A 26,715-nucleotide genomic window follows, 5' to 3' on the forward strand; every position below is an offset into this window, starting at 1 on the left:
TTATATGGAGGATAACGAAACGCCAATCCACATTTTTTTACAATTGTGACGCACTCGCTCACAAACGAAGTCACATCCTTGGAGGACCTCTACTAGACTCCGAGAAGGTGAAGCTCCTACCACCAAGACAGGTCGTGAGTTACATGACTCATGTAGGTCTTGGCAGTGAGCTGTAATACAGAGGGAAGTCACAATAGACCTAATATGGTCGCAGTGACATAAGGGATGCAAGATCCCTTGACCCCAAAAAAAAAGGTACTTATCCATAAGAACACTACTTACTGCGAATAATGTCCTTGCATCTCCTTAAAAGTTTAATCACGTTAGGTTTGTATGTCGTTAATTTTAACATGTTTCCAGGTTCTCGTCAATAAGACAATTATCTAGTTTGCTTTATGTAAAGTTTACAGTTTCAGATACACAATTTTTGTATTCCTCCGTAATACTTTTACGTGTTTCATAAAAGTATTATAATATAAAGTTATTCATTTGCACCTACGGAAATAAATAAATTAAAAAAATAATCGGGGATAACATCACCAATACACATACGTTTCATTTTAGTTGAGTACAAGTCGTCGTACACGATGGTCGTGTTGCTACACTAGCGTGTAGCGCGATGTATTTTATTTCTCTTTTATAGGTTATTACCTGTATTTTTTTCTTTTTTAGGTTTTTACCAGAGCTAACCTTACAAGATGGATACATTTTAACTTCAACTATGGTCAATGAAAGCAAAATTTGGGAATGTTTACATTTTCTCCGTTTTTAAAATACATTTTCATATGGTGTACAAAATACATATCACCGGTGCACGCGGAAGTTTTTAGCACGGTAAGTGAAGGGTTGAAAGGTCAAATAGCAGCATGCGGATCCGGAACCACACTTTGCCGACCCATGCTCTAGTGTCATGTAATTTACGACTGAAGATCTGTATGATATATTGACGTAAATTCCAACGTAAATTTCAGTTTTTTGTCTCTGTTCACGGTCACGCATCGGCTCAATTCGGTTTATAAAACTTTTGACAGATGAATATATTTTATTTACTATCTTTGAGCTCAAAAGAATGCGCGATAAGCCGATAATATCTACGAGTAACAAATAAAAAGTTTTCTTGAAGAATTTTGTAGGAATTCCAAGTTACATCAGCTGTCACATATTATCTGTAAAATAAACTCATGACAATATCTTTTTTTTACAATTGATGCATAATTTTTTGCCGAGTCAAGATTTTTGAATTCAATTTTTTTAATAACAAAACAAAATTTTTCAATACTAATATATTGCCATCAAGAGACTTTTCTTAATTGGCAGTAGTTTGTCCAACTTACACAAGCTTGTAAGAGTACGGATATGCAACTCTATTTATTGTTTCCAACTAATTAACGATCATCTCAGACTATTTAATGTTTCCAAATGATTAACGCTCAACACCTCGTTGACGCTATGCGGTGAATTCGCGTAGAAGTCAGAAGAAAAAGATGAATATTAAAACCAATGAAAAATAGATTTCACCATTCCAATATATTCTTCATCTATGTTGAGATATTGATTAAAATCTTTTTTCGAATAAGAAGAGAATGATATTCAGTACCAAACACACATACTAAAAAAATGTGAAAGCCAAGAAAAGCTTTATCACTAAATAAAATAATAAATATAAAAAAATTGCGGATACTTTAGGGTTAAAACCACGTTAAGGGTATCCAAAATGTCCTTCATTGCTCTTGCCAACTAACTACTGTTGAACGATCTTGTGTAGTTCACCTATGGGAATTAAACTTAAAGTTGAGCTTAAGTTGCAACATGTAACTTATGTTTAATAACCATGACACATTAGGTCCTAAACAAAGTTTGTCACCAAATTTTAAACAAGGTTTTACTAATATATATTTTTTATTATTCACGAGTGAAATGTCTATATTCTGATCAAGACATGTTCTCGGCAGAGCAGGAATGAGATTTTAAACGACATCGTAATGTAGTGTTTTTACACATGTTTTGTTTATTCTACCATTAAATCGTTACTTACGAACGACATGTTTTTTCAAAATGTACATAAAATAATTTTTTGCGTTTCAAATATCATTAACGTACTACGTAGTATTTCAAAACCTATATTTACTTTTTTAATAATTGAAGTATTAACATTTTAAGATATTAAAGTATGAAAGATTCATGAAAATGATTTCACGTTAATCTAATTTTAAAAACCGTTTTTAAAAATACGAGTATATCCTTCGTAAGTAAAGATTTTTTATTATAAAAAAATATATTTATGGCAAAACGTTATAATTCCTTTAATATCCGTATCTGTCTTTGACATTTTGAGTCTATTCAATTCTGTATTATTATACATATTTCCAAGAAATTTTTAGTACTTTTTTATTTATATAAAGGATGAGGTTTTATCAATGTTTCGGGAAGCAAAATTTATTTTAAATTTTTTATTGGAATTTCTGGATTATTCAAGAAGTGTAGTGGCATCTTATTTGAAAAAAAGCTTTCTCAATTTATCGAGAGTCCCTGGATGATTGTTTTAAATTTATAATTTCAAATACTTCTTACTTACTTCTCCTTCCTGCTAAATCTATTATTTTATATAATACCCTTTTTTTTAAATCTCTGAATGTTTTTTCATAGTTTTATAACATAAATGTGGAATTGTTTAATTGGCTTTTTTAACGTAACGATTATTTATTAATAAAATGTAATGTTTATTATTGTTAATGTAACAATTGTTTATTTTATAATTTTTTTATATGTTAGCTGTACAATTCCCGAATAACATACCCAAATGAAAATGTCGATCAGGGGTGAGAGTAAACGACTGGGCTACCCAAATCACTGCGTCTAGGCGTTACATTTCAAGAGATCAACTGATCTGAGACTTACTTCCATAAAATCTATGTGAATTACAGAGCTGTGTAAACAATAGAATGATCTAGAATCATATATCATGAAAAAATCATGGTTTCTCAGAAAAAATCAACAACTTTATAACATTCACAACATTTAGTTCAAACATACTAAGTATATGGTATACTCGTATAAAGGAATAATTGAAAGATATGTTCTGCTGTTATATTTTTTTTGAAATGTACAACATGATTCTATAAAAAGAGTCCTCTCCAAGCACAAAAACTGTCTCTTTTTTGGAGAGAGTCGAGGCAAATAAAATTATAAGATTATATTTAACAAAAATGTACAAAAATTTTAAAAATAAAAATATTTATTAAATAAAATAAAAACAAAAAAACACGAGTAAAACATTATTGTTTGAGAATTATAAAAATTATTTTTGCTTATCTTTCCGATTATGAAAATTAAAGCCTTGCCTAGCGTTTACAGCATACTTGTTCCAGTTAACGTTTAGGAATCTAAAGCATAAAGCTCATCTGACCAAGCTTTGTTAATTATTAAATACACAATGGAATACTTCCACTGACCCTTATCAGCACCTAATAGTGTATAGGGAACTACATCAAAATTATATTTAGTTAATTTTATCGCACATGAAGGCAAAATGATCATGGCAAGAGCAATATTGAATAAATATTGGATAAATATGTCACCCTGGACTATTACCTGAAGTGGAGAACTGAACAATTTTTGAGTTGATGATAAAGATGTCACTGCGTTTATATGGTGCAAAGCCTTATGAACCATCGGGTGCGGATAAGGGTAAAAAAAAAAATACAAACAAAATATTTTGATCCCCCATGGGAGTCAAACCCATAGCCTCCAGCAAAATTGACTACCACTGCATTATTTAGGCTGACATTGAGGTATTTTATTAAATGAGATAATGTAATAAATTACCTCAACCCTTTCAGCCTAAGGCCCTTACAGTCCACAGAAATGTTCGCTGAAATATTGTAGATATTTATATCCCATCTTTTACGACGCTATTGTTAACATAAGATGAAATACATATCTGTGTAGTAGTAATTCAATATGTTATTCAGAAATTGTAAACAATAACGCCCTTCTCCATTCAAAGCCAGTCATCGTTGTACAGTGTAATATTGTATTTGTAATATTTGTACGCATAAAATACGCTTTATTACCTAATAACCAAAGAAGCGGTTTTTGTTTGTTGTTAGAAGGGTTTCAATATATGATACATCAGAATACAAAAAATAAAATCATGAGTACCAATTATAGTTCTTCACAATTATGCATAATAGAGGTCTATATAACTGACAGTATAGATATATATATATATATATATATATATATATATATATATATATATATATATATATATATATATATATATATATATATATATATATATATATATATATATATATATATATATATATATATATATATATATATAAATATATATATATACATATATATATATACATATATATATATATATATATATATATATATATATATATATATATATATATATATATATATATATATATATATATATATATATATATATATATATATATATATATATATATATATATATATATATATATATATATATATATATATATATATATATATATATATATATATATATATATATATATATATATATATATATATATATATATATATATATATATATATATATATATATATATATATAAATGTATATATGTATACGCACTGCATTTCTAACCAAGTAGCTGTGGTGTTTTGAATTTTCCTTATATTTGGTACATACGAGTATACGTAAGGTTTGAAAGGGGTGAACTTGATAAATGACGAGGGTTTTGGGGAAAACCCGACGCACCTTCCAAATTTACTACTATTGTCCATTTTATGAACAGTTCATATATATTAAAGGTATTACCACTCATTGATAGAGTTTCTAGAACATCACGAATTTCAGCCGTTTTGAAAAATATATTTTAAGGGAAAATAGTGTTGACTTAGTAAAACTTAAATGGTGATTGGATAAATTTTACCACAAAATTACTGCCGAATTAGTTTATGAAACAAATATATCGATTTCATACTTGTTTTGTAGCCCTTAGCGACTTGATATAAAATTTAAAAAAAAATAATGAAATAATTGATGGCGAGTTAAAACCTAAAAAAACAATAATTGAATGGTGAGTTAAAACCTAAAACCTAAAAAAACAATAATTGAATAGTGAGTTAAAACCTTAAAAAACCAATAATTGAATAGTGAGTTAAAACCTTAAAAACAATAATTGAATAGTGAGTTAAAACCTAAAAAAACAATAATTGAATAGTGAGTTAAAACCTAAAAAACAGTTCGTTTTTTTCCAAAATCTTAGATCTCATTAAGTTATTCACCGATTGCTGTGGCAGGTAAAAACAGCTTTTTTTGATAAAAATAACAACGCCATCTGTAAAAAAGTAAAAGCAAAACACGCCACGAGCATTCACTTTTGGTAATAGTGGACAGCATAGTTCTTGAAAGTTATTAAAATATTATATACCAAAAAGAATGTGAGTTGAAACATATTACAAACGTCTCTTTTATCTTATCTTTATTTTCTATTTAACCAAAATACCCACAGCCTGAGTACAGGTATGTAGTTTTAAATGCGATGTAAATATTATTTATATAGTAGGTAGGAGATTTAAAAACAGACCGCAAGAACTACACCAAGAAGAAGAATAAGAAAGGGATTTAAAGAAATGTTTCTTATTTTAAATTCTAATTTATTATAAGAATGCATACTATTAATCATAAATTAATTTAAATAAGATAATTAAAAATATTTGGTTCCAACACTCCCATACATACATATGTATCGTTCATGTCAAAACAATACCACGTATCTCGCAAAAATACAATAGATCCAAAAAACTGGATTTTTCGCATCACAATATAAAACACCCCTTTTCCGAGTTGTTATATAAAAGATGTTTTTCTTTTGTTCCAATTTTCACGAAAGATGTACGTTCTAGATGTATCGGTAATACAATGTTTGAATACCTGTCATGTTTTAACAGTGAGTTCTATATCACAAGTCAGCATATTCGTTTTCCAGAACGCACCTTAATATAGTTTCATTTTACATTTGTCAGTTCAATGCTTTGCTACAGATTGATTGATGCAAGGACACAATTTCACTCTTGTATATTCTCAATGTGTATTCTATGTTTATCATAAGTGTAAGTTTATTTCATTGTACATACAAATATATTAATGTATACAAATTTTCAGTTCATGGGTCTCTTAATTCTCACCATCTACCCTCCTTTCATTGAGATGTATCCTCTATCAGGGAGGTAATTCGATACTTACATGTCGTACCAATATTATATTAGTAACATCAGCTCGGTAGTTACGTATAAATATTTTATACGTATCTACCGAAATTAAACACAAAAATGTGTTTATTTATTATAGGGTAAATATGCATTCGTAAAAATACTTTTAAATGTAAAAAATGTCGTTTTCTATAACCCAAATATCTTTTAATATACCTGGGTGATTTTATTAGTTCTTATGTGTATAAAACAATATTCTATTTTATTAATTTTCCATATTAAATTTTGATTCAATCTTCTCAAATCGGAATCAATAATATTTCATTATTCTATTATCTGGATATATATTTTAATTTTTTATATTGTATTTTAAAATCTTTTCCTAATGTTTTTATTTTATATTATCCTAACGATTACTTACTTTGTTTTGAAATAATTTAAAATTTAAATAGAAATCTTTAATTTCAGGAAAATATCTATTTAAAAGTAAATTCGAATAAAATTTTTAGTTAAAAAACTGTTTATTCTACTATTCTCATAATTAGATCAATATTCTTCTTTTGTGTTTATTTTAATAAGGAGATGGATGAAATTTTCTGAAAAAATTAATTAAAATGATTTGAATGATACATAAAAGCTTTTTGTTTCAATTTGATTATTTACAAAGCAAATTCTTTATTATGTTAACAAAGCTTGCTTTTATTAAAGTTACTAAGAAAAAATACGGAATTTAGTACTCGTAATGTGTTTTCCATATAATGATGTGAAAGATTTATTTGTTTTCTAACAAAACAGATATAAAAAAATCCCTTTCATGTGTAATTTGGGTGTAAAACTCATACATTATGTCAAAAGAGACAAAGAGCTACATAAGTGTTGTACTGTAATGTAGCATAATATTGGATGAAAACAAGTAAAATCAAACTGAAAATGAGGAGAAATTTTACAAAATATTAAATTCTGTCAAAAAGATGAATGTGATATTTGGCTGGATTCAATTTTGGTATTAGAGAAATATAGCGACAATTTCTTTATAAATTTGTTGCGTCAGAATTTGCACAGTCCGCAGAGACATTCAACAAATTGTGTGGCAGGATTTGTAGGAGAGAGATAAAAATTCTAGAATATACGTTCATTGTTTCGCTGAAATCTTGAAAATACGCCTAGATAAAAGAAACGGCGTCGTTTGTTCATTGCAAGTAACTTGAAAAGAGGATCTCGTATAAAAAAGAGCGAACGAAGACGGGTGGAAAAAAAACTTTGCAGTGCTTATTTAATATTCACATTTTTGTTTCGTTCACAGTTATTGCGTTAATCATTCACAAACTTCATCAATCAATCATCTCTTTGAAATTAACTAACAGCCTGTGTTACGGATGAATTAAAAAAGGTCGGAAACAAATCATTCAAAATACGAGGCCTCGTGAAAAAAGGTACATATTTTTTTAAAATGTTCGTAATCGAAAACTAAAGAGAAAAATGTTCAAAATAAACATTCATTTAATTATTTCTTATTGCTTTAGTGTTGTAACAAAAATTATTTACAGGACATTTTTTTATTATTTAATGGTTTCAAAAGATTTTTTTTAAAAATAATTTTAATTCATATTCTAAAAATTTCTACTTACAATCTTAAAATTAAAAACGCGGTTCTCTCCAATAAAAAGACAGCTCTTGTGCTTGGAGAGGGACTTACACTTGTAAGACATTTCTACTTAATTAAAAACTTATCTTTTCCTTAGTATGGAATGCCTATCCAAAAAGGTATCACGCTCTTGTGTCTGTAGAAGAACTTACACAAAGTAATTATTTATTATAATCAAATAATGTTTTTTTTATTTTTTTTTATTTTCATGTTAAGTAGCCTTTTTTCTGTAGTTTATAATCTGACTATTCTTGATACCCGTAAAGAGGCTAATTAAATATTAGTTTCCCAATTTAATATAATTTTGTTGAAGTTCCTATGCATTGCTTTAAGATAATTTGAAACCATTTTAGAATCTTCAGAATACTCGTACACTTGTTTTCAATTTGATATTTTTAATGTTTTTACATTAGAGACTTTAAAAATAACGTTTTTGTTTTTCCTTCTTCTTCATATTTCTTTAAAATTGTTTTCATAACTATTATGAGAGAGTTCATTATGTTGTTATACTCTCCTCCTCATCCAACAATGCCATACTGGTGCAAGTAAACTTCGAATGTTTTCAAAGTTTACTTTTCTTCTAAGTTTACAAAAGTTCACTAGGGCATCAAATTCGTTTGTATGCACTAGTAAGTTATATTCCATATGTACGTGTAAGTTTGTAACTATCTTCTCACCTTTATCTGCACCCAATGGTGCATAGGGCACTGTAAAGTATTGAGACAGTCAAATCTTGGTCGTTGCTTATACGAAGGTAAATTGATTCCGCTGCGCTTCAGGTAACAGTCCAGGGTAATTTTAAACAAATATCAGAGTGTAAAATCACCACAATTTATTTTCAACCCGCCTAGGAATCGAACATGGGACCTCCAGTGCTGTAGTTAAACACGCTAAACATTATACGACGGAGGTAGACAAATTTTATTCTTATACCATTCAATATACCTCTTCAGTTATATTGCGCTCCAGGCTAGTGACAATTACTTCGAATTGAAATGATGATTTCATTTAAAGGCAATGTTCATTTTTCTAAGTATTTATTTAGGATGAAAACGGTTTTGCTTGTCTGAAATCATCCATGGTGTTTTAATGTATTGACTAGTATGTAGGTATATCCATGTACTATTTTATTCCTCATTTAACGATGTGATCAAATGTGAAATCCAGTGATTTATTTTTATTGGGAGCAATTCCATTTTACGAGGACGTCGCCAAACAGTTACTAGGATAAATTGATTTAAAACTTTACTTACGCATTCCCACGCAAAAGGAAAACACGCAAATTTTTTGCTGTCGCAAAAAAATTCTCGTTGAATACTTTATGGAGTATCACAGTCACTGTGCGCAGTTTAGTAGATGCCTTATTGTAAAGCTGTCGTGATAGATATGTTTTCTAGATACTTCGAAGTATTTTAAACTTATTTAACTAGAATTTTTTTGTCCGCCTCCGTAGTGTAATGGTCAGCTCCGTCGGCTACCGTTCTGGAGGTCCCGGGTTCGATTTCCAGGGGGGGTAAAATAAATATAAGTGATTTTTTCACTGTAATATTTATTCAATATTACCCTAGACTGGTACCTGAAGCGGAGGGTTTGATCACCTTTCCTTCATGTGTAAACGATCAAGATAACACTACGTTTATATGACGCAGTGCCCTATGCACCATTATGGTGCGGATAAGGGTTTATTATTATTATTTTATTAACTAGAATTTTTAGTTTTTATTTAGATTGGCAGTGACATGGATATTGAATGCTTTTGAAAATTAATTCACATTAAAATCGCGATATTTAAAAAAAATATGTATTTTATAATTTTCGCCACTTATTTCATAAAAAGATATTTATAAGTGTGGTCTCTGAGGAAGTCTAGAAATTATGTATTAGCTTTTTATTTAAGTTTTACTTGGTAAATACCATCATTAAAAAGCCGCATGCGGAATGCATCGAAACACGTGTCATAATAGATTTTAAGGAAGAGTGGTATATACTAATTTAAACTTTAATTAAAATGATAAGATTATACCACAAAGTGAATGCCGAATCAACAAATGAAGCTTATGTAATAGATCCGGGAACATCATCACGACATTAATTCATCCTGGCATGATCCGTCCTGCGCTTTGGATACAAGATGAGGGTTAAATAAATATAAGAGTTGATTTTTTTTGCATTATATTTATTTTGATCCTCTGGGAATCAAACTCGGGACCTTCAGCACAGTAGCCAACTACGCACTTTACTCTAGAGGCAGATAAATATTATAGCTCGTGATAACTTTTGTTCATAAAGCGGTAATTTTAGATTATTCAGAATTTAAAATAACGGAACCATAAAAATCACTCGTTTTTAATGAACAGCCAAAAGTTTTCAACATTTTGAATGAATAAATAATTTTATTGTTTTGGCAGGCTACTAACAAACCAAACGTTACTACTGTATAATGCGAGAGAACATAAAACGACCTTTCGTATTTTTGTGAATGCTAGTAATAGATTAATTTATAATATATAATAAGTTAAAATAAATAGTAAGTTAAAAGGAAAATAAAGAATTTAAATACATATATACGGTAAAAGGTACAATTTTTTTAGATCCAAAAATGACACTGAAGTGGATTTTAAAATTATTTTTGTAACTGCAAATAAAATAAGTAAAATTATAAAGATTTTTTGAAACGGTAAAATTAACTTTATTTTTGGTACAAAAATGTTCTGAGATCGGAATCGCTTAGAAAAAAATTGAATTACGAATAAAATAACGAAAATAATGGAGATATTTTTGAAACTACACCTACGAAAATAAAATATGATACAAAAATATTCTAAGACAGTAGATTTTTATTTTATTATTTATGTTGCGGATTAAATAACGAAAAACAAGATTATTTGAAAAAAACACCTGTGTTATAATAGTTATGATACTTGGAATATGGAGCTGGCAAAGGAAGGATGAAAGCAGAGTGAAAGCTGTTGAAATGCGCTCTCTTAGATGAATGTGTGGTACATCATTGTATGACAGAATTAAAAATGATGATATAAGAAAGAAATGTAAGGCTGAACAAGGGATAGTTGAAAAGATTAAGAAGAGTTCTTCAAAGTGGTATGGACACATGGAAAGAATGGATAACGAGAGAATGACTAAGAAAATAAATTTGGCAAATGTGAACGGGACAACGAAACGAGGAAGGTCGAAAAAGATTTGGCACGATCAGATCAATCAGAACCTAAAATCTGACGGTGTCAAGAGTCTGCGTAATTGGAGGGCATGTGTGACTAGATGTATGGATGAGAAGGAAGCGATGAGTGCATGTCAGGACTGAAGAGTGTGGTGTTCTATTCTCTTTGCCTACCCCTGCGGGAAAACGGCGTGATGAGAGTAGTAGACGTTGTAGTAGGAAATATATTATACATTTAATAACGGTAAAACGTATGGAGATTTGATTGTTACGGTAATGTTTGTAAAAAATAAAGCTCTTGTTAATTTATATTCAGTTTAAACCTCTCAAGATCGTGTTTTACTAACGGTTAACATTATTTGAATAGTTATTAGGATTGAGACAATGAAAGGGTTTTAACCCTTAGTAACCTTATCATTGAAGAATTCATGATGAATTTTAATAGATGTAATCTATTTTAATGATCTATTTGCTATCCATTTCCAAAAAATATAAAAAATCTTTAAGTACGCGTATATTAATTAATTTATTTAAACTAACTAACCATCACGCTCCTTCCCCGCAGAGGTAAGCAGAAAGAATAGAACGCAACACCACTTTGACTTTGCAAACATTCTTCGCCTCTTCCACGTTCATGTATCTCCTCTTCCACGTTCATGCATCTCCTCATACATATCCGCCGATTGTTTCGACTCCTAACCTATTATTTATTTAATTTCTTGTTAATAATACTTGTTTATTGATGGGCTCATTACAACTTCCATCCAAATTTAAAAAAAAAAACTAATCATGCAATATTTTTATCATATACATAGGTACATATTGAACATGCTCACAATGAAATTATTCAAAATAAATAGAATTAAATTGCAGTATGAATGGAGTAAATGTGTGTATTGAATAGTTAATATGTGAAAACAAGGAAAGCAAAGAGTAGGATTAGGTAAGGTGTCGATAATATAGTTCAGGGTAAAAACCTACTTAATATTTTTCAAATGGAGAAAGAACATTCAGGTTTTACCTAAAAATATCTGTTGCACAGTTAATCGTTCAATAAGGGGCTTGATATTTATTTTTAATATATTTTATTATATTTTTTTAACTTTAAAAACGATCTCGACGTTGTTGAAATGAGTGTGCGACATGTGAAAGAAAGTGTCGATCAAAGGATTTTTCAACTTCAGAAATTTGAGAGGTATGGTTGTCAATTATGGGTGAATGTTTCACGTGTGTAACGTAATTATTGAAATCAGCCTATTATAGGTCCAGGCTTACATATTCTTTTTCATCTATGTTGAAATATCCTAATGGATACGATACTCTATTGATCTAAAATTCGTCGTATTGTCAAAAAACTTTTTGAAAATATTTCTTCAATTGTGTGATTGTAACGGAAAACAAATTATTCGCGTTCAATCAAAAGTGAATGTTGTTTAAGCTTTATCTTACAACGTAGATGATTCAGAGTTTACAATAAATAATTGCGTGAAAACACTGGAAAAAATATGTTGTCTACAAAATCTGAAAATAAAAATAACAAGGTTCATATTTTATTTATTGTTTCGGCATTAACTTTGTGGTAAGACATGTTATAATGATTAAAGAAAACACTTGTTTTTTACCACTTAAGTTTTATTGAAACATGTAGTCTATAATAAAACTCAAGTGGTAAAAAACAAGTGTTTTCTTAAATCATTATATCAAGGTTCATGTTTGTTCTGTTTTCCGTTTTACGTCAAGATGTTAATTTTTTACGTTCGTTTTTTTTCCTTCAAAAAACAAAGAATATCACAATATTTGTTATTTTCTCTTTAAAATAACTAATCGTTAAGAGTATTAAAAAAATAAAGGTTATTTGATTATAAAATATTATGAAAACTGGTAAAAAATTTATAAAACTTCCGTTTTTTTGTATTTATATCTTGTAAAAAAAAAATTAATAAAATTTGTAAGTTGATTTTTATTATTCCAAATATATTTAGAAGCTTTCAAAATTCTTGAAGCTAAAGCGTTAGATGGCAGTACTAAAAACGTCATTTTTTATTCAATTGAAAATTTAAGGATAATTTTTTTTATCGAGTAATTTTAATTAAAATATATTTCCTTTAAATAAATATATCTTTGCGTTTTATTGTACTTTAGTAAATTCATATACCTCTGCGTTTACAATGTGTTGCTTTAAAATAAATCATCAAAATATCTTATCTGGCTTTAATTTAGTAGATAATAAGTTTTATTTAGGTATATTTACGCTTTTTCAACATTTGTTCATAGTTAAAAATTTTCAAGAACGAAAACCATGTTTTTTTAAAATTATTTATCGGTTGATATTAACTTTGTGGAATAACATGAATATTTAAATAAATAAAAAAATCACTTGCAAATAACCACTCATTCGAGTATATTAATTTAAAAACGACAAGTGAGACCAACATTAATAAACTCAAGATAGTAAGTAGTCCTTTAAAAGTTTTTTTATTTTGATTCGGTACAAGAATAAGGCTGTAAATTTAGGTAAATTTACTTTAATACGTAGTCATTTTTATGAAAAGTTGTTCTCAATATATAAATAATGTAAAATGCGTAAATAAACGTAGAGAAGATGTGTTATTTTCACTAGTCCAGGAAACTGCGTATCCTTTAATGTTTTGTGCAGATACTTTTTGGCATATTTTATAACGTTTTAAAAGATTTTCTAATGGCAAATATTTTTTTAAATCTGTTGATGATGTTTGAAAGCTTGAGTTATTTATTTTGAATTAAAATAGTTACATAAAATAATGACTATTTGCCATTAGTAAAACAAACCATTATGTGAGACATCTTAAGCAGACAAGTAAGGCTTTTGTCAAATGATCCCTCAAGGACTCCTTAATTATAAGAGAGTCTGTAATAAAATCCGATACAGTGAGTATCTCAACATTTTCAGGAAAACGGCGGAATCACAAAACTAACATTACAGGAGAAAACATTAATTTAACAAACTTTCTGTACAGAATAAATGTAAGATGGCGGGCTTTATGCTAAGAAGTAAAGCAAACATGAAGCAAAAAACCGACTAGCAATTGTGATCAAGGTATTCCTTATACAGTCGTTTGAAATTCGTGGGTTGTTCAAATTTAAAAAAAATTAAAATTGCCGAATGAGCAATAAAATAACACTTTAGATTCTATTTTCTTTATGTTTCTTAATCGAAATGCTTGAAACTATGAATAAAAAAACAAACCGTTTAAAAATAAATTAAATTAAATTTCATTAAATTTTAAAATATAACAAATGTTATTAGATAGTAAAAGTTTATTTATTTTGAATAAGTCTCAAATATTTAAATTATTCGATTTATTGCAAAAAGATAATAATTAGCCAATAGTTTTGTAAAAATGTGAACAAAAACGCAAAATTCCTTTATAAAGTAAACAAAATTTCATAAAATAAAAATTATTAATTAGTATACATTTTTTCAATAAGTCTTATATTTTTATAAATTTAGATTTATTGTAAAAAATTAAATATTAAACTAAAGTTTTTAAGATATGATATGTGAGTATGCCGTTAGGTAGAAATTCAAACAAAATGGACTCAACCAGGTGACCTGATTCACCCCATTCATAGATGTACACATGTTTAAGGGACATTCAATTGACCAGGAGAACATATCGCCTCTGGGTTAGTTTGCATTTCGTAGTACTTTTGAAAATTGGTTACGTTTGCTATTTCACCCATTTGGGGGACTAAACCGTGATAAGGCACGTCCTCTATCAATTTTCCTCCATTTATTTTAAGTAGGGCGATTCCGGAATATGACTATAACCAACTACGTTTCCGTGCGAAATTAGGTAGAAAAAATCCTGTGTATATTACGCGCGAAATTTCGTTAAAAATAATGTTGCACGACCTTTTATTTGGATGTAAATGGAAATTTAATTATGTTTTCACGACTCGGCTGGAATTTCAGAGCAAATTGTATTTTTTTAATGAAAAAAAAGCGCTTTTGCTGTTTAAAAAATAGCCAAGTAAACTTTTTTTATATTTTTTCTCCCTTAATCTCATCTCACTAACATTGATGAATGTAGTTAATTTATTTTAATTAATGCAATATTTTGTTTATTGTTTATAATCAAGTGAAGTTGAAGCTTTTAGTTTTACATACCACATTAAAGTTCTTGGTTGTTTATTTAATAATTAATAATTATATAATAAAACCCTTATCCGCACCCCAATGGTGCATAAGGCACTGCTTCATTTGAACACAGTGTTATCTTGATCGTTTACACACGAAGGAAAGGTGATCAGCCCTCCGCTTCAGGTACCAGTCCAGGGTAATATTGAATAAATATTAGAGTGAAAAAATCAGTTATGTTTATTGACCCCCATGGGAATCGAACCCGGGACCTCCAGAATGGTAGCCGAGCGTGTTGACCATCACACTACAGAGACGGACACATTTATTATTTAATAATTACTTAATAATTACAAAAAATAATCTTTACAACATTTGGGTGCGTCCATGTCCTTGTTCATAAATCTGGTTTTCTCCGCTTGGGCGTTGTTTTTATATGTTGGCATCTTAACTTAGATATGAAGAATAAGGAAGTTCAGGCAAGAAAATAAAAATTTTAATTCCTTATATTTACGTATACTATTTAAATAAAAATTCAATTACATTCTGAATCTGGCTGTAGGATTTCCATTAACGAGCATAATTATCTAAAAATTGTCTAAAAAATTATCTAAGAAACTGACTAATTTGCAAACAAATACTAAAATTATGTTTCTGATACAACATATATATATATATATATATATATATATATATATATATATATATATATATATATATATATATATATATATATATATATATAAATATATATATATATATATATATATATATATATATATATATATATATATATATATATATATATATATATATATATATATAAATATATATATAGTTATATATATATATATATATATATATATATATATATATATATATATATATATATATATATATATATATATATATATATATATATATACTACTACTACTACTACTACAACCATCACGCCGTTTCCCCGCAGGGGTAGGCAGAGAGGATGGAACACTCTTCTGTCCTGACATACACTCCTCGCCTCCTTCACATCCATAAATCTAGTCATACATGCCCTCCGATTACACAGACTTTTGACACCGCCAGATTTTAAGTTCTGATTGATCTGATCGTGCCGAGTCTTTTTCGGACTTTTTATTTTAATTTTTTTTTTTATGTATATATATATATATATATATATATATATATATATATATATATATAAATATGTATATATATATATATATATATATATATATATATATATATATATATATATATATATATATATATATATATTTATTTATATATATACATGTATATAGATGTTTATATGTATATATATATATATATATATATATATATATATATATATATATATATATATATATATATATATATATATATATATATATATATATATATATATATATATATATATACATATATATATAAATATATCTTTTCATTGATGCTAAATTTCAATGTTTAACCATCATGATTTCAAAATTATTAAATTGAATTGAATTAATTTAATTCAATTAAATTTTAATTCAAATTAAACTACCAATCATGAACAGTGGATGTTTTCATCCAATTGGTTTTAAGTTTATTAATTTGAAAAACATTCTTTGTCTTTGAAGAAATTTTATACAAAGGTTCTGCAGGCAATGTTTTTGATTAAACTTTGACTCTATAGTCGTTTATTGGAAAACTTTTAGATGTACAAGTAAATATACACACATATACATGCATTCTGATAGGAAACGTACACAGATGTTTATAATTATTTTCCTAATTAATAATACTAACGTGAATGTAGCATGCTTTATTTTTTTTTAATGAAAACCATTTTAAAATTTCCCTTTTTAATATACACAAGCAAAAACTGAGGTCTGAGTTCTCAATTTATTGAGATACAAAAACATAATTAAGAAGAATTGAGAATGTGCATAATGAACATTTTTCAAAGGTGTATAAATCATTAAACTTTTTATCACTGTGCAATCGCAAATTGAAGCACGTTATAATGCAGCGTAAAAAAGTTATATGGTGTTACTGCAAACAAGCTGTTGCTTTGCTGTCCCTTAAGCATATCGCCCTAAGCATAGGCACAGTGCTATCTCGCTGAGGAAGAATTTAGTAGAATAAGTTAAAATCGGTGAATGAAAATGAATAACTTTCGTAAAAATTATTCGTTTTATTGTATGAAATTTATAATTCCTCGAATCGTAAGTTCATACTATACCCGCGAGTGCAACAAAATTTCATTAGTTTTGTTTCTTCAACCGTAATTTAGTTTTTCGGGAATTGACGATACATTTATGTCACTGAGCTGTCGGCAAACTGAGGGTGAAAGTTGGGGATGGAATGAATATTTATTATTCCTACTGCTTGTTATTATCATTGTTACAGAAGAATCATTGTTCATCATTTCAAGCATGACATTTTTCTCCTAAAAAGAGAAACGTACATGAAATATAACTAAAATGTAAAAAGCTTGACAACCTCGCTGAAATTACAACTAATGACAGGTTTTCACATAATTTTTTGGTGGAAACCAATTCATTTCATATTAATTTCTGTAGAGCCATATGCATGTATGTTGTGCCAAATGAAACGTAAACGCAGCTTATATTTATATATACATATATATATATATATATATATATATATATATATATATATATATATATATATATATATATATATATATATATATATATATATATATATATATATATATATTTATATATAATATAAATTAAAATATTGGATTTATTTGCCGAAATTACGTTTTTTATTTTTTTTCTTGAAAATTTTAAAAATGGGATAAAAAAAGAGTTGTTAAAATATGTTATGTAAGATATCTCAAGGGAGACTAAGTTTATATCTACATATTTATCTGAATCATATCATTCATATACAAACGTACACGTAGATACATTTAGTGTACATAACGTTGGTTAAATCACTGACTTATAAATGAGAGCCTTCAAACATCAGTAGCTATAATCCACTTAATATTATATGTCGTTTGGTCGGATCAAAGACGGAGGACAAATGAAGTATTCAATTCATTTTCATTCAATTTCAAATTATGTAAATCCCATATAAACCTTATAACCTTCCACTGTTTACCTCAAAGCTTGGTCTAAAGTAATTTTATTTTTTAATTAAAATGTAAATTTGTTTTAAAAATCACTAAAATACTAAAAATAATAAATAATAATAAAACCCTTATCCGCACCCCAATGATGCCTAGGGCACTGCGTCATATAAACGCCGTGTTATCTTGATCGTTTACACATGAAGGAAAGGTGATCAGCCCTCCGCTTCATGTACCAGTCCAGGGTAATAATATTGAATAAATATTACAGTGAAAAAATCACTTATATTTATTATACCCCCCTTGGGAATCGAACCCGGGACCTCCAGAACGGTAGCCGAGCATTACACTACGGAGTCGGACGGAATACGGATAATAAAATACTAATTAGTATTAATCAGTCTTGATAAAGAAGCGGTTAGCTTCAAAACCAGTAGACATTATAATTAAGTTATAATAAAATATTTTTTGTGATTTTAAAACAAAGTTAGATTTTAATTATAAAAGGAAAAATCACAATGTTAGTGCTTCAAATATAAATTATAAATATATTTTTACTTGTGAATATACAAATCTGGGTATTCATAGGACTTATGACCTGGATTGGCTGATGAATTTGTTTTAAGCTTGAAAATTGAGCAATATTAATCGTACAAATTATAATTATCATTAATTATAATAATTATGACGCAGAAAGGGCGGGTAAGCGCGGGGCTGATGTTTGAAATGACTTTATCAGAGTGACTAACGATGATAAGTTTAATATTTTCACATTTTAAAACTGAAAATGTGTAGTCAAAAATATTTTGCTTTTTCACTACGATCAGCTCGAAACTCAAAGCAAATAAAAACCGTAATGAGCTCTTAATATTAAAAAAACGCTATCCCTGATTTGTGAAAAATAAAAAAGTAGTTAAAACAAAGTTTTAGTTTTGTTTTGTAAATAATAATTACAGGGAAAAATCAATCATTTTTTTAAATATCCTGAGTCTTCAGCAAGTAATGTAGACATTACGATCTTCTTTAAAATGAATACTCTGAATGATCGCTGAAAACAATGTTTACTACTTTACTATACATTGGACCTCCTCCCTCCCGTCCCTCTTCCATTTTTTTTTAAAATGTGGAATTTCGTTACTGAAACAGTGTAAGTAGGTACATGTTTTGTAATACTTGCATATGTATGTGTTAAACTTGATGTTGAACGCGATTTTTTTTTTTTTTTAATTTTTAAATTTATTTATTTATTTCATATTGTAGATACCGTTCTGTTCTGCCGTTCTGGAGGTCCCTGGTTTGCTTCCCAAGGAGGGTAAAATAAATATAAGTGATTTTTTTACTGTAATATTTATTCAATATTATTACCCTGGAATGGTACCTGAAGCGGAGGGCTGATCACCTTACCTTCATGTGTAAACGATCAAGATAACACTGCGTTTATATGATGCAGTGCCCTATGCATCATTGGAGTGCGGATAAGGGTTTTTCTTATTGTTATTTCATAGATAAATATTTTTTTCTACTATATGTATTGCATGGCTTGTGTTGAGCCGAAATACTAAGATGTTAATAATTTATTTTTTAATAAATTTTTTCAATTATTAGATAATATACATTACATACAGTAGATACAATAACAATATACAGTATAAAGGATTTACGATAAAACAATTACACCTGGACTTTAATTAATTCACTTTCTACCTTGTTTCTTCCAACGAGAAGCAACCATCGACGGACACTGTTCTTAAAGACATGATCACTACTGATTTTTAATGGTTACGGACAGCAAATTAAATATATTACACTGCATAGGCGGAATTCATCAAATAAATTAAATTGAAAAAATAATAAATCCGTTGGCTCAACCCTGATCGGTCAAGTAAATTAAATAATATAAAATAAAAATAAACTCTCTTAGCTCAACCCTGATTTCTACACCAATATATAAACAAAGGTACATACTCGTGTTACGTCTTTTGACCCGCGGAAATAGGATACCATCGTTCTCGAACAGTTTACCAATTTATTATTACTAGGCCACCGGAGTAGACGCAAGTAAGCGCAAGGCGAAACTACAAATACACAATGTACATCGATCGGTTTAGCTTGCGGATAGTATGTATGTCGGGTGAATTATTGATAAGGGATACGTTATAACGTCCAAAGAGTATGTTATGTACTCTTTATTATATATTCGGGGTGTATATTCTAACCCTATTGCATTATTCGATTGATTTTTTTATTGATTTCTTGTAAAATCCGTTTATTTTTAAAATTTAAGTTTACTTAATAAATACCACTTTTTCTTTAAATCTACCGCGACACGTGTTTCGATGCGTTCCGCATCATTTTCAAACACCATATCGCTCACTCCTTTCAACAACGTCATATATAAAAAAAACTTGATTTTTCAGGATATCGTTTTTTAAAGTATGAAAATATAATACAATGTATTAAAAATAAATATTAAACCACTTTTTGAACTTTTTACTGACAATAGATCTTTTTAGGTAAAACCAGAATATTTTTTCTCAACTTGGAAAATATTTAGAATATTTAAAAAAATAACTAAACAATACATTTTCTTCAAAATGCAAAAACAACACTTTCTGCCCTGTACCGGGTAAATATGAAGTTAAAAATATACCGCTTTTGCTGTGATATAGTACATTTTCTGGGCATTCCGAAAACATTCAAAACAGAAAACTGTCGATTTCCGATATATGACGTTGTTGAAAGGAGTGAGAGATATGTGAAGCTAATTCTAAATTTTAGAGTTGGGTCCTTGGGACGTTGAAGATTGAAGAAGCGGTAGAAACTGTTTCTTAATCTTATTTACTTATTTAATTTTAGATATATATATATTTTTTAAAAGGATAAATGAAAAAAAAATAACTGCTTCAAAGTGACTGACAAATCAATCAAGGAAATTTTAAATCCATTTTATTTGAAAAAGCGCTTTGGCGTAGTTGGGTAGACGCTCGACTACGAAACTGGCGTCGCGGGTTCGATTCTCGCCAATTGCAAAATTAATTTTTGAAATATTTATTTTCAATTGGTCTGAGTATATGTGATGTATCTTTACACATCAACCTTCCCTATCCTTACTACCCGCAGACAAGCCCCTGGGCTTTGGATGTTATACCTATTAAAAAAATTTAAAATTTTGATTTTTATTTCTCTTTTTACACAAAATTAATAACAACTTGTAATTACATTTCTTAGAGAATAAATTTCTTCCAAATTAAAAAACCTTTACAATTTTTTCACAAATATCTTTGAAAATTTGACAAAACGTTGCATTTGATCCAAGCGTTTTTCACCTGTGATAGGAAAAAAATACGTTTAGAAAACATATTTATTTTATATCAATGGCAGCGCCATTTGTTGAACATGACAGAAATACATGTTATATTAAGAATCCTTTAAATTAGGAATTTTTTTATACTCATGTCACCTAGCATTTTAATATTTTTATTGTTTCATAGGTGTTTAATAATTCCATTATTTCACAAACATTGTGAATTTGAACACATTAGAAATGTGTTTTTTTTTCCATTTAATTATACTGAAACACAGTAAAGCGTGTGCGGTTGTAGGTAGTCACAAATAAATAAAATTAGTTTATTGTTATTTCTTTTAGATAACGACATATTGTTGGTCGAAAAAAGGAACATGGGCAGATGTGCAGATGAACAAAAAATTACTCATAAATTGCAAAATCAAATTTTTTGTTAAAGGATACCGATTTTTAACATCCTTTTGTGAAATAAATTTGTTTTCGTCATATTAAATATCAATGTAATATCTTTTTACGCTAAATAAGCACTGTTGAAAATTCCAAGGTTATCAATTTTCAAATAAATGGAAACGTCCTGAAAATTCTAAAAATTTGGAAAGTATAAAAATAATAGCATGTCATTAATTCCATGAGACGAGGAAAATTGAGTTACACATATTATATTTTTGAACGATTCGTTTCTTTGAGGATTTGTTTCCTTGAATGCCAGATTAAATTCGTTAAAAGATGTTGTTTAAAAATATTTTTGTTTTTCGAACGTCAAAATATTTGGATTATTATTGTACTTTCCCTTGACTTAACTTCATAAAGAATTTCATGAAAAATAATTTTTATTATTCTTCATACAAATTTATTTGATTTGAAAATAACATTTGATTTATCGCAGAGTTTTATATTTTTAAAAATAAATATAGTCATAAACAAAGCATAATAATTTACACAAAATATTGAGATAATCGATTTCATAATTGGAAAATATAATTACAACATTTTGAGTGTGTCCAAATACTTGTTCACAAAATCTTGATTATCTCCAATTACAGGAGTTATTTATATTTTTTTCGGTGTATTAAAATATGATCTAATGAAAACTATTTTAAAATGTTATGTGATGTGATACTCGCCAACTTTAAAAAAAAAGTGGATTATTATAACTCTAAGGCATTTTATTACTTATACTACTACGTCCGCCTCCGTAGTGTAACGGTCAGCATGCTCGGCTAACGTTCTGTAGGTTCCGGCTTCGATTCCCAGGACTGAGTGACTTTATTTAATATTACCCTGGACTCGTACCTGAGGGCTGATCACCTTTCCTTCATGCGTTAACATTCATGATAACACTGCGTTTATATAATGTAGTGCCCTAAGCACCATTGGGGTACGGATAAGGGTTTGAAGAAGGAAAAATATACTACTACAGAACCATCACGCCATTTCACTGCAGGGGTAGGCAGAGAGGATAGAACGCCACATTCATCTTCTGTCTTGACTTACACTCGTAATTGTCTTTACATCCACATATCTAGTTATACATGTACATGCCCTTCGATTACGTCAACCTTATACGACTAAAATTTTGTTTCAATAAGTATTTTCTATAATTTTTATCCTCCAGCGGCAGAACAAATATCATTAAATTTTAGGGAACGAAAATATGCGTCTAATTTAAAAAATACAATTTAAAGCGCTGTGTTTATTCTAACCTACCCATACTAAAACTGTGTGCTCGGCACTGATTGTATTAATAAATAATAAATTAAATATCACGAGCGTCGTACACGTGTAAAGGGTAAAAAGCGAAACGTATCAAAATTTACGAATTTAATTTAAAAGTAAGGCGGTAGTTATTACCTCATACGTATATTAAACACCAAAGATATGTTCTCAATCTTTGAAAATCATACGTTTTTTTCCCAGTCGATAATGACGGAGAATCTTGATAGTGAAAAAAAAACAAGCGACGATTGATTACCTCCGTGGAATTAATTCAACCTCGGTCAAAATACGGAAATACGATATGACCATTTTTTGCTGCTTCAAAATAATATTAGATAATCCTTTAATCTACAAATTAAATCCATTTCGCTAACTTCAGTAAAGCCAGATTTTTTATTAAAAAAATGAACAAACTTTTAATAATAAACTTAAAAAATGCAAGATTTATGGTTTTGTCCTCAATTGCGCGTTTGTGAAAAATACATATTTCTCCAATTGTAAAAAAAAAACAATGTAAGGTGAACGTTTAATAAAAGGTGAACATTACACAAGTGTATAATGTGATCACTTATAAGCTTAATGGCAGGTCGTAAATTCTAGGATTCTCCGACTTAAAAATTCAAAAACCATATATACTTTGTCTAAAATTGACATGGATAAGTATAAGATAAGCATAATCGATAAAATTAAGAAATTTATGGATGTAAAAGGAATGTGTGAAGAAATAATAGAAAAATGAATTAAGGTGTAAATAGGAAATTGGCAGATTGAGAAAGTGTCTGGAGTCGGAATAATCTCCATAGATATATATATATAAATATATATATATATATATATATATATATATATATATATATATAATATATATATATATATATATATATATATATATATATATATATATATATATATATATATATATATATATATATATATATATATATATATATATATATATATATATATATATATATATATATATATATATATATATATATAAATATAATATATATATATATATATATATATATATATATATATATATATATTATATATATATATATATATATATATATATATATAAATAAATATATGTCCACTAAACATAGTTCTTCATTGACGAAAAAGGATGTTGAATTACCTTTCTTTTGGATCTTATGGAGTCTAACTGCCTCTGAGTGAGTTCTCCTATAGAACCCGATCCCCATAGCACCCTCCCCATAGCGCTGTAGAATCCTGTCATTCCCAACATTGGCACCAAATAGGTGACCACGAAGAAAAGTACTTGGTAACTGAAAACAAATTAATTATACTATGAAAACATACCCTAAGCCTGCTTAAATCTGGAAAATGAAAGAGATTTGATCTTTAATTTAAAAAAATGTATATTGTAATTGTAAAGTTGTAATTGTATGTATAAAATATTGTCACGTTCCTGGTATATAATAATCATCTGGAAAATTTGTTTTGATTTAAATAAATAATATTGTTAAAAAAACGACTATAATTTCTTTTTCTTTCAAAACTGGTCTTTAAGGTTAAAAATCATTCAATTTGAACTAAGAATATGTTTTACAATTTGTTTTTACTGATTTCAAACAACACATTTTTTAAGGAGATAAAATGTGAAAAAAAAAATATCTCAAATGTTCACAGAATTTTAAGAAAGTAATTTTTTTGTCCACATGTTTTAGAATATATTTACTTTGAAGTACTTATATCAAGACTTTTCTTAAGTCTATTTATCAAAGGTAGAATGACGAATGTTGCACGTATTGAAAATGATATACATAAAAACTAGCCAACATTTTGAGTGTGTCCAAATACTTGTTTACAAAATCTGGATTATCTCCAATAACAGGAGTTATTTTCATATTATTTTTTGACATCTCATCAAAGATGAAGAAGAATATGGAAGTCTGGGCATTTACGGGGCTGACGACCGTCATAGGCTGGTTTAAGTGATCACTTTACACACGTGTAACGTGGATCTCACAAACTAATATAAGAGTTTCTGCTTAATAAAAAAGCTTCTTTACATCTCACCAATAGATGTCTCTAGTGAAGTTCTAGTGATTCAAGAACAAGGTTTCTAAATTGGTTCATATATATAGAACTTCCAAGAATTTGAGTAGTGTGGTTGTCAATAATGGGTAGAATTGGTGAATGTTACACTTGTGTAAAGTGATCACTTAAACCAGCCTATGACGGTCGTCAGCCCCGTAAATGCCCAGACTTCCATATTCTTCTTCATCTTTGATGAGATGTCAAAAAATAATATAAAAACTAGCCAATGATAGATCACAAGCCTTGTAAATGCCCAGATTTCCATATTCTTCGTAAATGTTGCAATATCAATAAAATAAAGTAAATTTTATGATCTTTCAAATACCATTGAGTTAATATAAAATAAATAAGCATATTATAAACGATAATAATTTACGGCTTCAGAAATTCAATAAGCACAAAACGGTACAATGTTGTAATAATTTATAACGTTTGATAAAAATATAACAATATTTAAATAACTAGATCGGTATGTACGAGTGTGTGCGTCAGCGAGCTGAGCTTATTACAATGTAATAAAATCTTATAGAACCCAGACAAAATTAGTATTAGTGATAAAAGTTTTAGGTTTTAAGATTGAGTTAAGCAGCTATATACGCTCATATGTATTTTATGGTTATAATACAATGATTAAAGAAAACACTTCGTTTTTTACCACTTGAGTTTAATTAGACTACATGTTTCAGAAGTTAAACTTTCATCATTCAGGTCTGTATAATAACTCAAATATATAATATAAAATTGTTCTATAAATAATGAGAGGGGAAGGTAAGGGGTTAGTCAAGGAACGGTGTTTGAAAACAAAGGAAAAATGGAAAGCAATGGCGAAGAATTTTGAAACAATATATTATTTAATAAATTATTATTAGAATTCAGGTTTTTTTGTATTTCTAAATTTTCAAGATAATTCATAATTTGGCCTTTATATGGAACAAGGTGTAATAATTTTAATTTATGAGAGTGAAATGAGAGTGAAATCGTGTGAATGTAATTGTTAAAAATTATTTAGGAAAAACACAATCGGTTCGGTAACAAATTAAAATATCGCTTTTTACTTACATGAAATCCATGTACGAAACATCTGGTTTTCCATCGGGCCAAATTAAAATGCAAGCAGTTTTGACTCTTCCTCTATACCTGAAAAAAATATTACCTTTTAATGCAATGGAATATATGGGAAGAGCTGGATACTGTCTAAATCTTGTTCAGTACCTACCATTCATTCTATTTGTTTTTGTTAACTGTTTTTTCACGAGTTATGTTAAAACTAAAAATAATAAATAAATTAATATTTTATAAAAAAAAAACTCATTACGTCTATATAATATATTAGATGTAAATGGATTGAATTGACAAAAGAGATTAATAAAAATTTAAACA

General features: G+C 28.1%; 1 protein-coding gene across 1 annotated transcript in view; it reads right to left on the reverse strand.

The window, feature by feature from the left end:
- Positions 1-26,715, reverse strand: part of LOC148301521 (tachykinin-like peptides receptor 86C) — a 123,354-nt gene that overhangs the window by 26,716 nt on the left and 69,923 nt on the right. Inside the window, exons 5-6 of the mRNA XM_088273138.1 lie at positions 26,395-26,472; positions 24,410-24,560 (exon numbers count right to left, since the gene is read on the reverse strand). Of these exons, the coding sequence (XP_088129264.1) occupies positions 24,410-24,560; positions 26,395-26,472 (229 nt within the window). The remainder of the gene's footprint in view (positions 1-24,409; positions 24,561-26,394; positions 26,473-26,715) is intronic.

This window comes from Brachycentrus maculatus, unplaced genomic scaffold, assembly GCF_059751285.1.
Source record: "Brachycentrus maculatus isolate JH-2025_06_01 unplaced genomic scaffold, ASM5975128v1 h1tg000553l, whole genome shotgun sequence".
Lineage (NCBI taxonomy): Eukaryota > Metazoa > Arthropoda > Insecta > Trichoptera > Brachycentridae > Brachycentrus > Brachycentrus maculatus.